Source organism: Lithobates pipiens, unplaced genomic scaffold (genome assembly GCF_037356315.1).
Source record: "Lithobates pipiens isolate NorthernLeopardFrog02 unplaced genomic scaffold, aLitPip1_a1.2 Scaffold_8, whole genome shotgun sequence".
In the NCBI taxonomy this organism is placed as follows: domain Eukaryota; kingdom Metazoa; phylum Chordata; class Amphibia; order Anura; family Ranidae; genus Lithobates; species Lithobates pipiens.
Window position 1 is genome coordinate 59,107,979 of NW_027507903.1, and position 14,451 is coordinate 59,122,429.

At 42.6% G+C, this 14,451-nt stretch overlaps 1 protein-coding gene across 1 annotated transcript in view; it reads left to right on the forward strand.

The window, feature by feature from the left end:
* Nucleotides 1-14,451, forward strand: part of SH3GL3 (SH3 domain containing GRB2 like 3, endophilin A3) — a 182,019-nt gene that overhangs the window by 125,396 nt on the left and 42,172 nt on the right. Inside the window, exons 6-7 of the mRNA XM_077473421.1 lie at nucleotides 6,663-6,821; nucleotides 12,726-12,829. Coding sequence (XP_077329547.1) covers nucleotides 6,663-6,821; nucleotides 12,726-12,829 — 263 coding nt within the window. The remainder of the gene's footprint in view (nucleotides 1-6,662; nucleotides 6,822-12,725; nucleotides 12,830-14,451) is intronic.

Sequence of the window (14,451 nt, forward strand, 5' to 3'; positions counted from 1 at the left end):
TTGCTGATACAATCTCTTACAGAGATGGTTCGTTCCACTTTCATGCTACCCCTAACGGAGTCTCCTGAAAGCTCGGCTTCTTCCTTGGGTTCCTTAACACCTTCTCAGCCTTTACATGCGTTTTCCTGCACATGCATTACTAGAACAGCTTATTTTTGCTGAATGGGATCACCCGGATAAGCATTTTCTCCCTCCTAAGATTTTCAAATCTTTATCCCCTGGAGGAGAAAATCTCCAAAAGATGGAAAGTACCAGCAATTGACGCTGCGATTTCCAGTGTGAATAATGGCCTAACTTGTCCTGTAGACAATGTAAAAATGCTTAAGGATCCAACAGATAAAAAGTTGGAATCCCTGTTAAAATCTGCAGTCGCTGCAATAGGCGTCTGTCAATCCTTAAAGGACCAATTTAAACAGGCCTTCCTGCACAACATGCTCTGGATTTGGCTGAACTACCAAAGGCATTATGTTTTGCCATATATATCATTTAAAAATTCTATTCATCAGGCGTCCTGCCTTATGCTTATGCTTGTGCATATGCGTAGAATCCTGTGAATCCTATTTAAAGTCCAGAATTTATAAGCTTGTCTGCGTATTTAGAAAACAGGAGGTGGAGAGCTGAAGCTAAACTCTGCAGAGCTCAATGAGGAGAGCTCTGAGAGCTAATTGGAGGGAAGGGACCTCCCCCCCCCCCTTCACACAGCACACAAGAGAGCAGAGCTGAGGCTGTCGATTAGCTGGAGATCCCTCCCCATCACCATTTTTCTCTTGGTGTCAGGAAAACTGGTCAGAAGTGATTCATGCTGATAGCAGAGGAATGAAGCAGCAGACATAAATTACACGTAGTGCTCTTAATTGAGACAAGTACACACTATAGAGGGATATGCTTTACTCATACTTCATGTCTGAGGTTTACAACCACTTTAAAAATTAATCTTTTTATATTCGTCAGTTTTTGGCTGGAGAACCACTTTATTCTGTTATTAGGTTGGATATGTACACTGACCGTATGCTCATTGTTGAAAAGCTTATTTAACCTGTTGCCGCCTGGCCTATGGCCAAATGAGGGCCGGGCCGGCCTCTGTCCGATCCAGGTGTACATCATAGGGTGTCCTCATGGATCGTGCCTCGCGCACGCCCGCGAGGCAGTGCTGCGGTACAATCTATCACCGGCTGTATCTACAGCACACAGCCAATGACTGATCACTGTACATGCCCACTGCTGATACCATGTGAGCGCTGTAACCAATCACAACAGGTCACATGACAGTTGTAAACCATGGATATATAATTTGGATATTCTGCACTTATAATAATAATCATCACCACATTATCACTTTAACATAAACAATAGTGAAAAATAAAAAATCTAAAAAAAGGTGTAGGTGCTGCTACTCAAGAATGAAATACTTGATTTTATATGTAAACCTTATGAAAAAAGCCACAAAAGTGATATGGATCGATCAATCAGTGGGAACCGATTTATTAAAAAGGAATAAAATTTTTTTTTATACGGTGTATTTTTTAAATGGTCCCAAAGACAAAACTTAAATGGAATAATGATTATTGTTCATATAAGCTTCTGATGCAGCGCCTGGATATTTGCAACATACTAGTGGGTGCTTTTATATCCCAGCGGAGAACAACAAAGCCAGATGGCCTCTTTAGGGGTCAAACGTGCTTAATGCGCACAGTGATCACCTGTGATGTTTCCACTCGGTCTGCTCCCAAATGTTAACCACTCTCCTCCGTCGGGAACAAAAGGGATGATTAAACAATTCCAAACCTTCCAGTCGATCTGCTTTATGTTTCTCCAGTATATGTGAAAGATTCAGAAAAGAGGAAACTTAATTGTGCAGTAGAAATGGTCGTTTTGTTCCAAGTATTGCACATAAACACCAAAGAAATCCATACAAATGCAGCCACAAGCTTTCAAACTGCCAGCTGGTGCGTGGTGACGTCACAAAGTCTCTCCAACCGATGCGTTTCCCTGCAACAAGCATCGACTGGGTGCGGAGATGGCCCTTGGACGTCACCCGCCACGTTCTTTACACTAGGCAGGGGAGACACCGGAAGTTTCGGCATTATTCATCCCTTCCAGGTGTCGCACAATTACTACATGTTTTATTACGGCAAAGATTGTATATGGAATATCTTAAAAATATTCCTTTTAAAACACTACAATATCATATTTGATGTATTCATATTCCTGAGTTTTAGTATAATTTAAGTGGTTAGAATGTTTAGTGTATCATGTAGCATTGATTTGTAACATCTATTGTTTTTAGAAAGCTACTAGTTTAGCCATTTAAATATGTTATGGTAAATCTTGTAATGAATTGATCTAAGGCTCCTTTCACACTGAGGCGCTTTGCAGGCGCTAGAGTGCTAAAAATAAAACCTGCAAAGCGCCCTCAAACAGCCGCTGCTGTCTTTCCAGTGTGAAAGCCTGAGGGCTTTCACACTGGAGCGGTGCGCTTGCAGGACGCTGAAAAATGTCCTGCAAGCCGCATCTTTGGAGTGCTGTAGGAGCGGTGTATTTACTGCTCCTAAAGCGCCCCTTCCCATTGAAAACAATGGGGCAGTGCTGCAAAGCGGCGCTTTGCGGGCGTTTTTTTTTTTTTTTTTTTTTTTTTTTTTTTTTCATAAAATTTTTATTTATTTTCAAAGAAAAAAGTATAACAAGCATGACTTGATGTACTAAATAAGTAAAGTACAAGTCGATATCACAGACGATAACAATGGAAATAATAGTACAGGTGAACAGTCGGAGAGAGCTTAGTCTCGAAGTGGAAATCGGAGGTGAGTCCTTCCCAGCATCTCCTGTTCAAACTTAACACAGTGCTATGTCCCCTACTTCTCAACTCCTTTCCGTTTCCTCTCCAAGATTGCAATCACAATGAGTGTTAAGGGTTATCTGTGCAGTGGCAAATTGCTCGTCTCGGGGATGTTCAGTCGTCCATGGCAATCGGGTTGTTTCCCCCGGGGTCTAATGGAGGGAAGTGGTGGGTGGGCGGTAAAACTTCAGCCAGAAGAGAGGCGTAGGGGGCCGGGAAGGGGTTCACTCCGTCAGTGAGAAGTCGTCAACCGTTCTCGGGGATGGGTGTCTGCGTCAAAGGTCTAATCCCCGTGCAGGGGGATAGCCAAGTCAAAAAGAAAGAAGGAAAGGGTAGGAACAGGAGAACAGCAAAAGAGGGGATGGGGGGTAGGTAGTGGGTGCATAGGTTAGGGAGGGGGTCTTTTCTCCGGGCTCCTCCATTTTTCCATGTGCAGAATGAGGGGTTGGAACGATAAAGCAGACTAGCTTAAATAACCTGGGACCGAGCGATCAGTGTGAGTCGAGGCGGGGGGGTTCCCTAGATCAGACGGGTGATTACCCATTAAGTGAAGTACTAGTCGGGTTGGCCCCGGGGTTTAAGGGGTTACTGCTTTGAAATATTATCCATCTATCCCAGATCTGTGCGAATTTGTGTGGGGAGTCTTTAGCAATGTAAATGAGTTCCTCCATCTCAGCTATCTTTGCTACCCTTTTTAACCAGTCAGTGGTGGAGGGGACAGTGGGAGATCCCCAATGGATAGGAATGCAAAGTTTGGCAGCGTTGAGTAGATGCAAGCCTAGTGAGTGCATATAGGAGCGGTTTGGAATTGAAGTGTGGTGTAGGAGCATGCGAGCTGCTGTAAAATTAATAGGGATGTCAGTAATGGAGCTAGCTATGCTATGCACCTGGGTCCAGAAGTTCTGGATACGGGGACACGACCACCATATGTGTAGTAGGGATCCATCAGTACCAAAGCACCTCCAGCATTTGTTAGGGATCTCTGGGTTAAACTTGTTAATTAGAGCCGGCGTTCGATACCATCTGGAAATAAGCTTGAAATTGTTCTCTTGGGTATGCACGTTCAGGGAACCTTTATGCGTGATGATAAAGATTTTTTCCCACTCTTCTTCCGAGATCTCCATTTGCAGATCCCTTTCCCAAGCTAAGCATGCTTTCCAAGTTTTTGGTGATTTGGACTGGGAGAGGAGTGAGTGGGCCATCGAAATTAGGTGGCGCTGGGGAGAGGCTTGTGAACAGAGGGTCTCAAAAGGTGTCAGCTGCCTAGATAATTCAGCTTCTCTATGGACCTTTTTAAGAAAATGGCGTATTTGAAAGTAAGACCATTTAGGTACGGGGGGAATATCCCTATCTGTCGGGAGTGCAGAGTAATCCAGGATCTCCCCATTTTTATAAAACTGATGCGCAAACATTTCTTTATGTGGCCAGTTATTTTTAAGAAAGGTTTCGGACATGCCAGGGGGAAACGCGGGATTAAGCCGAATAGGCATGAGGGGCCCAGGATTGGATGAGACATTAAATTTTTTGCAAGCTTCTTTAAAGGTGGTCAGGGTAGCGTACACAAGGGGATGTTCTTTAAAGGCCTTAGGTACAGAGGAAGGGGGGATCCAGGGTGTGTGGTTGATGGGTAGGTTCGAGAAAGCGTTTTCTATAGTGACCCAATCCTTATCCGACCCATGGGCTGACCAATCAAAGATTCTGACCATTTGGCAGGCAAGGGAATACAATTTGAGATCCGTAAGACCTATGCCTCCTGCGGGTTTAGGGCTCGTAAGTTGACTATAGCTGATTCTTGGGCGTTTATGTTTCCATAAAAATTGTGTGGACGCGCGTTTAAGGTGCACGAAAAAGGAGGCAGGGAGTTGGATGGGAATTGTCTGTAGAAGATACAGGACTCTAGGGAGCACATTCATCTTAAGAATAGCTGCCCTGCCAAACCAAGAGAAGTGGGGTTGCGGGCGGTTTTAACCCTTTTTCTGGTGCTAGTGGGGGTTAAAACTGCCCTGCTAGTGGTCTAAAATTGGTGCTAAAACAGTATAGCGCAGCTTTACCCCCAGCGCCTCAGTGTGAAAGTAGCCTAAATTACGCCAATGCACAGGGTTTGTGTTCAAATTTATATACAAAAGCCAAATTTGTGACAACTATGTTTACACTGATTTTTAGTAAATGTATTAAATAAGTTAGAGACACTTTTTTTGCTATAAGATGTACTATGACATGCTTCATTGTAGTGCTGTGAATCTCTTTTAAAATATTCCTTTTAAAATGATCTTTTCTGTGATAAAATATGTGGTAATTGTGTGACACCTGGGAGGGATGAATAATTCCAAACTTCCAGTGTCCCCCCTGCCTAGTATAAAGAACGTGGTGAGTGACGTCCCAGGATTATCTCCGTTCCCTTTTGATGCTTGTTGCAGGGAAGCGTATTGGTTGGAGAGACTGTTATATCACCATGCACCAGCTGGCCTCTGCATTCTAAATAATGATGGTGCCTCGGCTGGGAAGCCAGGATCTATTTTTTAATTTTTTTCCTAGAGGTGAGATGTGGGATTTTATTGACCCCATATCTCACAGTAAAGAGGTCCTGTCATGCCACATTCCTATTACAAGGGATATTTACATTCCTTGTAATAGGAATAAAAGTGATCAAAACTTTTTTTTTTGTGTAAAATGAACAATAAAAAAAAAAAAAAAAATGTTTAAAGTGCCCCGTCCCCGTGTGCTCGCATGCAGAAGCGACCGCATATGCAAGTCTTGGCCACATATGAAAACTGTGTTGAAACCACACGTGAGGTGTCGCCATGAACGTTGGAGCGAGAGCAATAATTCTAGCCATAGACCTCCTCTGTAACTCAAAACATGTAACCAGTAAAAAAAATTAAAAAGTCGCCTATGGGGATTTTTAAGTACTGAAGTTTGGCGCTATTCCACAAGCGTGTACAATTTTGAAGCGCGACATGTTTGGTATCTATTTACTCAGCGCAAATTTCATCTTTCATATTATGCAAAAAAATTGGGCTAACTTTATTGTTTTGTTTTAAAGCATGAAGCTGTTTCCCCCCCCCCCCCCCCCCCAAAAATGCATTAAAAAAATTGCTGTGCAAATACCGTGCGAGATAATAAGTTGCAATGACCATCATTGCATTCTCTAGGGTCTCTGCTAAAAAAAAAAAAAAAATGTTTGGGGGGTTTTATGTAATTTGCTAGCAAAAAATTATGATTTTTACATGTAGGAGAGAAATGTCAGAATTAGCCTGGTGGGCAAGTGGTTAATCCATCTTCTTCTTTTTTTTTTTTTTTTTTTTTCCCCTCTTCTCTTTCCAGCAAGCTCGGTCAATGCATTGTTTTAGGGTAATGAGAACAGATGACTGTTTAGTTAGTAGAAGATTTACGCTGAGTGAATTTTAGAAGAGTTCTTTGAGCTTTCAGGGGGTTTGAGTCCACCAAAGGTAGAAAGATCAATAATGAATATCGGATCGATCAACTTTGGTATATTCAGCCTGCCCATACATGCTTCCAATCTCGACTGGTTCAGCAGGAACAGTCTATAGCTGGCTTAAATCGTTGTATTGCTTTGGATTTGTATGCCATAAAAACTGAATGATATATTCAAACTAAAATCGCCTAGGTAGTCCTTGCACCCCAGTGCTGGTGGTTAATAACTATCAATTGCCTAAATTAAAAATGCACTCTCATCCAGCTCCCTTTTACACTTCCATATCGTCTAATGATATCTTATTGCATCTTCCGAGTTAAATCTTATCACCTATTCTTATGTTGGGTTCTGAGATTTGTATATTTTAATGAACAATTTTCCTTCTTTCAGTATCATCTGAAAAAGCTAGAAGGCCGGCGTTTAGACTACGATTATAAAAAGAAGCGACAAGGAAAGATTGCAGATGAAGAAATTCAACAAGCGGTGGAAAAATTTGAAGAATCTAAAGAACTAGCTGAAAGGAGCATGTTCAATTTTCTAGAAAATGATGTAAGTATGCAGCTGCTTTGGGTGGGACACACGTCTGCACTGCCATAAGGGAAATGTGCTGTGTATTTCCTAATGCTTTACATTCAGTCTGCAGAAACTCAATGATAAGACATTCATCATATACAGCTCAGTACAAAGATCAGTGACTGTAGGGGGACACAGGAGGCAATAGGACTGCAGATGTGGGAAGCATAGTTAAATCTAGTCAAGTCTATGAATGTGTTAAATGGCAGTTATGGGGAAAATGCATTGTATAAATAGAGTATTTTGGCAAATCTTGTCTAACTCTACCTTTTTAGTAACTGTAATATATGAAAAGCATTGGTGTGCGCAGGGGTTGTGCTAGGTGTGCCCTAATCACTACGTGTGGTGCCGCTTCTCCCTCCTGGCCAGGCTTCCCTCCATGTTGCACCTTCCCCACCACAGTGCTGCTTTTGTTCCTCCTTTTCCCAGCTGCTGAAGGGATATTTCAGAATGGAGAGCAGGGGAAGGGGCTAGTAAATGTGTAATTTCCCGGCCCCATCCTTTTTTAAATAAACGCATTGCACACACTCACTGTGTTCATAATGGAAGCATGGTAAACTGTTTTACTATGCTTCCGTTTTTGAATGAACAGGAAGCAATTAAGTACAAAGTACTTCCCATTCAATCACTTTCCAGCGCAACTGAGGCTGCAGAGAAAGACATGTATGTTTTGAACTTTGGGGTGCACACCCTAATACAATAGGCAGCACACGGCTATGATTAAAAGAATTATGAACAAAGCTTTTGTGGCCATACTTCTCTTCTGGGTCACAAGAGTGCACTTGCTTTTGCTCTCCTGTGACCCAGAATCAGAGTTACCAGTGGGCTAAAGCCCACCACTCCAGGAAGACAAAATGATCCTGATCCACCTGAATACCTGGTCAGCAGCTGGTTCACCCACCCAGTCTGTCCACCCCCTCCGCAGCATGGCACCCCAGTCACCACTTTACGGCGGACTGAGAACTGAGCAAGCAGTTGTTGGATGATTGCTCAGCTCTTGAGATTAGAGGCGGTGGGGGGCGGCTGCAGGATCACAGTGATGCTGCAGCATGGAAGTGAGTATGTATGTTTGTTGTTCTTTCTCTTTTTTATTTATTTATTTTTAAATCCCACATATCTCACTTTAACCCCTTCCTGCTTCCACCTCTTAGCCTTTTAAGAGGTTCTAAATCCCGGGAGCCAAGCATTCCAATTGTGACCGATGTGGTTGGCAGTTGCATGATCGTAAAGCTCCTAAACGCAAGTATGCATGGGGAGCTTTCCATTACCTTCTGGTTACTGTGCCGGGCGTACGCAGGGAGCATGCTGTCAACACAGCGTTTTACATAGGGCCGCATATATGTGGCATCTCACCGTTAGAGGCTGCATATATGCATACAGCCTTCAGGAAAGAGTTAAATACTATTCACTTGTAATAGACATCCATAATAAAAAAGTGGTAAGGTACTTTGTAACCATTGCTGCTTGGGGACACGCATAAAAACCAAGTGAAATGTAACTGAGAGAAAAATGGGTAGTTGTTCGTGTAGTGAGCCTTTTTTGCCCTAATGTTTATGAAAAATTTGCTTTGCAAATGTCCTAACTGTTCCCACAGCTGTCATGAAGAATCCCTGTATTTTGTCTAAAATGTTTTGTTTCTTGTATTCATCTGCTCCATCTAGTGGTCATTATGCAGTATTTTATTGAAATAATCCGGAAAATACTGCATTATGGTCATTAGATGGAGCTACCATCATAGGAAATAAGCCTATTATAAAAAAAATACGAGGAATAATGCATATTTTTGCTGTGCTTATGGTGTTTTTTTATAGGTGACTCAAAAACCGCATCAAAAACATAACAAAAACATAACACAAGTGCATTAGTGATGCATTCTTGCTGCATTTTCAGTGCATTTCAACAGGGAGGTGCATTTTTGCACAAATACAGCACACAGAATTTTTAACACCACAACGGAAATGCAAGGACCAGTGCAAAGGGATACATTTTTCTTGAGCTAAAGGTGCCGAAAATGGCTGACCATAATATTACATTAATTTCAATTCATGATATTCATTAAAGAGTGTATATGTGTGTGTATTTTTACAACAGCAAGTTTTTTTCTGCATCACTTTATAGAGGCTATGGAATAATATAAGTTAGTCCTGGTCCCAGCTCTGCTCATTACTTATTAGAGGTGCACCGAATGACAATTTTGGTGCCGAAAACCAAAAATGACTGTGTGTGTGTGTGTGTGTGTGTGTGTGTATATATGTATATGTGTGTGTATGTATATATATATATATATATATATATATATATATATATATATATATATATATATATATATATATGTATGTGTGTGTGTATATGTATATATATATATATATATATATATATATATATATATTATGTGTATATATATATATAATATGTGTATATATATATATATTAATATATTGTGTGTGTATATGTAGCACTGACCCCCGAAGGAGAGGCTTATTTGCTGGGCTTACCATTACCTTCTTGACCTTGTGTACGTCTAGGGGTTTCCCAAGGTAGATGACCCAAAGAATTGTAGAAACTGACACTGGATCTGCTTTTGGGATTTTTATTTGCAAAACAGTCTCTTAATGAGGGTTTAGGTAGAAAGTTCGGGTACTCTTGGAACTACTCAAAATAGGAAGTCTCTCACTATAGAAATCCAGAGAATAGCCACTCGCAACTGGATTCTCACAACTACTGGATAGACCTCCTCTCACTAGGCCTAGCAGCCAATAGAGTGTTCAGATAAAGCGAAGCCTCTGCCACAGACTTTCATATGGAACGTTTGAATAAAGTCTCTGCCACAGACTTGTAGAATACTTGTAGTAACTGAAGGATGTAGACCAATTTAGAGAGCCCTTGTACGGTACCAGTATCTTGCAGCCGGCCCGGCGATACTGTACGAATGTAGATTCACTTGGGGTCTTTCAACTAAGCCTCCAGGCTCTTTCTGAGAAGCCAGCCTTCAGCATGGCCTTCTTCCAAAGGGTCCTCCCCTGGTTTCTTCCTCAGTTGCTGGGCCTCTCCACAGATGAGAAAGCACCGGACCACCTCCGAATCCTCTCTCCAGTTACTTTGCCTCGGGCTAGCCAGGCCCGAGACTCGGAATTGGATGGATCCGCACCCCAGGCCATGAGGGCCCTGGGGGCTGGTCAGGAGGACCAGAACCAAACAGACAGACAGATCTTCTGGACCGGAACCCAGAAGCACATGATGTCAGCACCTTAAATACCACCTCTCAGAGTGCACAGCAGGATGACACTCCCAGTGGGCTGGTTCTGAGAAAGGATGGCACTCAATACACCCAGTCAGACTGCGTTCTCATACTTGCCAGCGGTGACAGCGACACCTGTGGCCAAAGAGAACCCAGTGCAATCGAACTAGAATGGTACTTAAACCATAATTTGATATAAATAAACCCAAAACCAAACTGCGGTTCTAGGAACTTTAAATAGAGAAAAACACATAGCGCATGCTCTTCAGGAGCCGACGTTACATATAATATAAACTGTCATTTTCGGTTTTGGTTTTCGGCGCCATAATTTTCATTCGGTGCACCTCTAATAAGTAATGAGCAGAGCTGGGACCAGGACTAATGTATATTGTACTAATGTAATGTACTAATGTATATTATTCCATAGCCTCTATAAAGTGATGCAGAAAATATGGATAATAAAAGTGGTTTAGCATATTTTTGATCATAACTTTGTGGCTTTCCATAATTAAAGACTAAAGCCAGATATAATGCAGTTTAATTAAGTAACTTCTCCTATAGTATTAAGAATAATGCTAAAGAGGAATGTGGCTGGCAACAGACACAAATGGGAAACGGATACCATGTTTCCGGTTTACCTGCCCACTGCTTACAGCTCTTCAGAACAGCAAACCCAGCTCTCCAGGATGCTCCTTGCTCCTCTGCATACTGCTTACACCTCCCAGGCACACTTGCCCCAGTTCAGACACTCATCTGGAGGAGGCCCAGGCCCTCCTTGTATCTGTTCCATCTCATTCAAAGAGATCGGTGTAGGAATGTCTGCCTACTACCAGAGCCGGAGTGTAGAGTAGCCCAAGCTAGAGAGAGTTGCTGCTGCCCCTGGTCGTTCATAGCGTGATTTTTGTCCTTTACTTGTGCTACTGTATTAGAACTCTGGCTTCTGAGGGCCATCAGCTTGGTTAGCACAGCTGCTTGTAGCCATAGTGGCTGGTTCAGGGGTTGCTATGTGGTTGGATAGAGATGGCACACAGCAAACGCATAACAGTAGAAGGGAGCTGAAGACCAGCAAGGAGCTATACAAATCATAGGGGGCAGGAAGACCGATATTAAGTGAGCAGAACAGGTCTACAGGAGACAAACCGCCTGACAATACATTCTCACTGGAAACCTCAGTATACCCTGCTGAGAGCGCTTCCCTCCCCCTGGCTATCTCGCCATCACCCCCATCACTGTGCTTACTTGTGACCCACCTCATCCTCCTCATGTCTACCCTCAACGTCTGCCACTCACCCACACTACACCCCTCCCTGGCCACTTTCCCCATGTATGCACCCCCCCCCGAAAGCACATCCCTGGACTCTCTAGATACTTCACCTCCCACTAACGCCTCATATTCTATGAGTCACATAATGGTCACAGCACCTTTCTCACTAGCCAACACTCTTCCCTCAACTGAAAATTAATTCCTCTCTGGTCACCTACTGTCACTGCTGAAACTGCACCCCCCCCCCCCCCAACAGTGCATTAAGGATTTGCTGCATGCATGTATGATAACAAGAGGAGAGAGCAGAGTAAGACGAGAGAAAAGCTAATCAGTCTGTTAATGCCTCCTCACTGTCCAATCAGACTGGGAGCAGGTGACTTGGCTTGTATTGCTTAAAGCATAAGGACAGGGGTAATGTGCAGTCCACATCTTTATGCATGCATAATAATTGGCTAATTACATCACACATGAATTAATGGCATGACCTACATTCATATGAATGAGCCTATTAGGGTGTGCTCATTTATTTCCATCTCGGTCAGCCAGAAACAACCTAAACCACAAAGAAATGTCTATCTGGTTAGTTGAATTCAAATTTTTTTAACCCTTGACCAGAAATGTGTTTTACATATTATTTGGTGATAATGATCAATTAAATGGATAAATGTGCAGACATTTACTCCAGTACTTCAGTGAGAAAGTAACTAAACGTTGCCCCCTTGTGGAAGTTCTTTGAACTGCTGTATTAGTTTACTTAAACTTTTATTATCATACAGGATTTATATAGCGCCCAGTGCTTTACATTATAAAGGATGTTTGTACAGTTACAATTTGAGTAGGGAGTTCCAATAGTTGAGGGATACCAAGGGAGTGAATGAGTAGTTTGTTAAGAAGGGGCGTATTTTGGAGATGTTCTGGAGGTGAAGTCTACAAGATTTGAACAGCAATCTGTTAAGGGTTGAAGGGACAGGTCAGAGTACAGGATTACACCTAACACCCTGGCATGAGGGGAGGGACTAATTATTGATCATGATGGTGAAGTCGGGGGAAGCGAACGTGGGAGGGGATAATATAAGCTCAGATTTTTAGAAAGTTTGAAGAGTAATGTGACATACATACTGATGTATCAGTTAGTAGTGTGAAGGGGTGAGGTTTTATATATTTTAGTTATAGTGTCATATAAAAACTGGTGGAAAATTAAAGCCAACTGCAATCTGCCATTTGTTATCTGAAATGTAATCTATTTAGCTCAGCCTATAGAGCTTCAAGCATAATCCAGCAATGGGAATGCTATTATGGTGTGTGCCATGTTGAAGTCCAGTGTGGAGCGAAGTCATTGCACATCTCTCATTTGTCACTGTACTTCTTTCTCTTGCAGATTGAACAAGTTAGTCAGCTGGCTGTACTTGCAGAGGCTGCATTAGATTACCACAGACAGTCAACCCAGATCCTGGAGGACCTCCATAGCAGGTTACACAACAGGTGAGACGCTCTGCTTGTTGCACTACAAGTCACAGAATGATGTGAGGGGGAGAACAATGCTGTATCCAGCCATTCCTATCTAAGAAAGAACTCTTCTTGGCTCTGTGTGAACCTGAATGAATAATATAACCCCCCCCCCCCCCCCCACTGCAATTTAATCCTCCTTGAAACCTCAAAGCAAATATTTAGTTGAAATAAGTAAAAGTAATACTCTCACAAATTTAAAACCTTGTGTGGAAAGCACAACCGAGGGCAAGACTTGTAACCAGGAACTGACCCCAAAGACTAGCACACACAGGCAGAGCAAGTATCTCTCACCTGATCTTCTGCTTCCTCCCGATCTCACTGTCACATTGGTTGGTCACTGCAAACTGTTAAGCTTCCTTCTATCAGAAGTAACCTGAATCTGCATACTAGCTAACTGAGGTGACTCGGGCTGAGAGGTACTATTATAAAAGTTTATTAAATGATTGCCCCAACCATACCCTTCAGAAATGTAGGCGTTTTTATCCATCCATCCAAAAAAGATCTGTGTCCCTTTCTCCCATTTTTTTTTTCCCTACTTGCTTTATTTTTGTTTTATACATTTTTCTCATATTTTAAAGAATAGGAATAGTCAAATGAATTGTGCTTAACCACTTCTCACCCTCGCCATAGCCAGAAGAGCGCTACAGCGCTGGCTTAATTTGCCAGGAGGGCATCCACGGACGTCCTGTGATCGCACTACCTACGCAGGCGACACGCTCTGCAATCGTTGCATCCTTAAGACACAGCTGATCACAGATCAGGTAATGGGCCAATCACATCGGCCTTTTACATCGTGATCAGTGGTCATTGGACGCAGCTGATCATGGGCTAAACACAAGCCGGTTATTGCCATTTCTTTCCTCACGCTGACAGCAAGAGGAGAAGAGCCGATAACCGGCTTGTGTGAAAGGGATATCTACACTGATAAGTGTAGAAATGGATAAAAATGGAGGGCATGCTGGTCTATAATAAATAGCTATCCACAAACACAGGTAGTAAAAGCGCTCATCAGGCCACTCCTCATGGCTCTAGTCTCCTGTCTTCATCACAGCCACCACTGGCTCTGATGAAGGACATACCTTTGAAATGCTTCAGTCGGCAGGGACCATGGTGAGGTCCCCCTGAGCTCGAGTTATTGGCTAGCCTGGGAGAGTAGAGCCACTAGGAGTGGCCTGATGAGCGGCAGCAAGAATGTAAGGGAATTGCCCATTTTTGCAACAGAGTGACTTTTCCTATTGGGCTATCACACTTGTGCACAGTAGATTATCGCTTCAGTTTATGTTGGTGATTCACTGATTATCAGTGTCCTGATTATCAGTGCAGCCCCATCAGTGAAGGATAAAAATTACCTGTTTGCACAACAAACTATTAAAAACGTGTTTGGTTGTTTTGTTTTTTTTGTTTGTTTTTTCAAAATTTAAAAAAGCACAAAATAAAAAACCCCAGTGGTGATTGAATCCCACCAAACGAAAGCTCTATTTTTGTGAAAAAAAATTAAATGTCATATGGGTACAGTGTTGCATGACTGCGCAATTGTTCAAAGTGTGACGTCGCTGAAAATTGGCCTGGGAGGATGGGGGTAAAAGTGTCCGGTA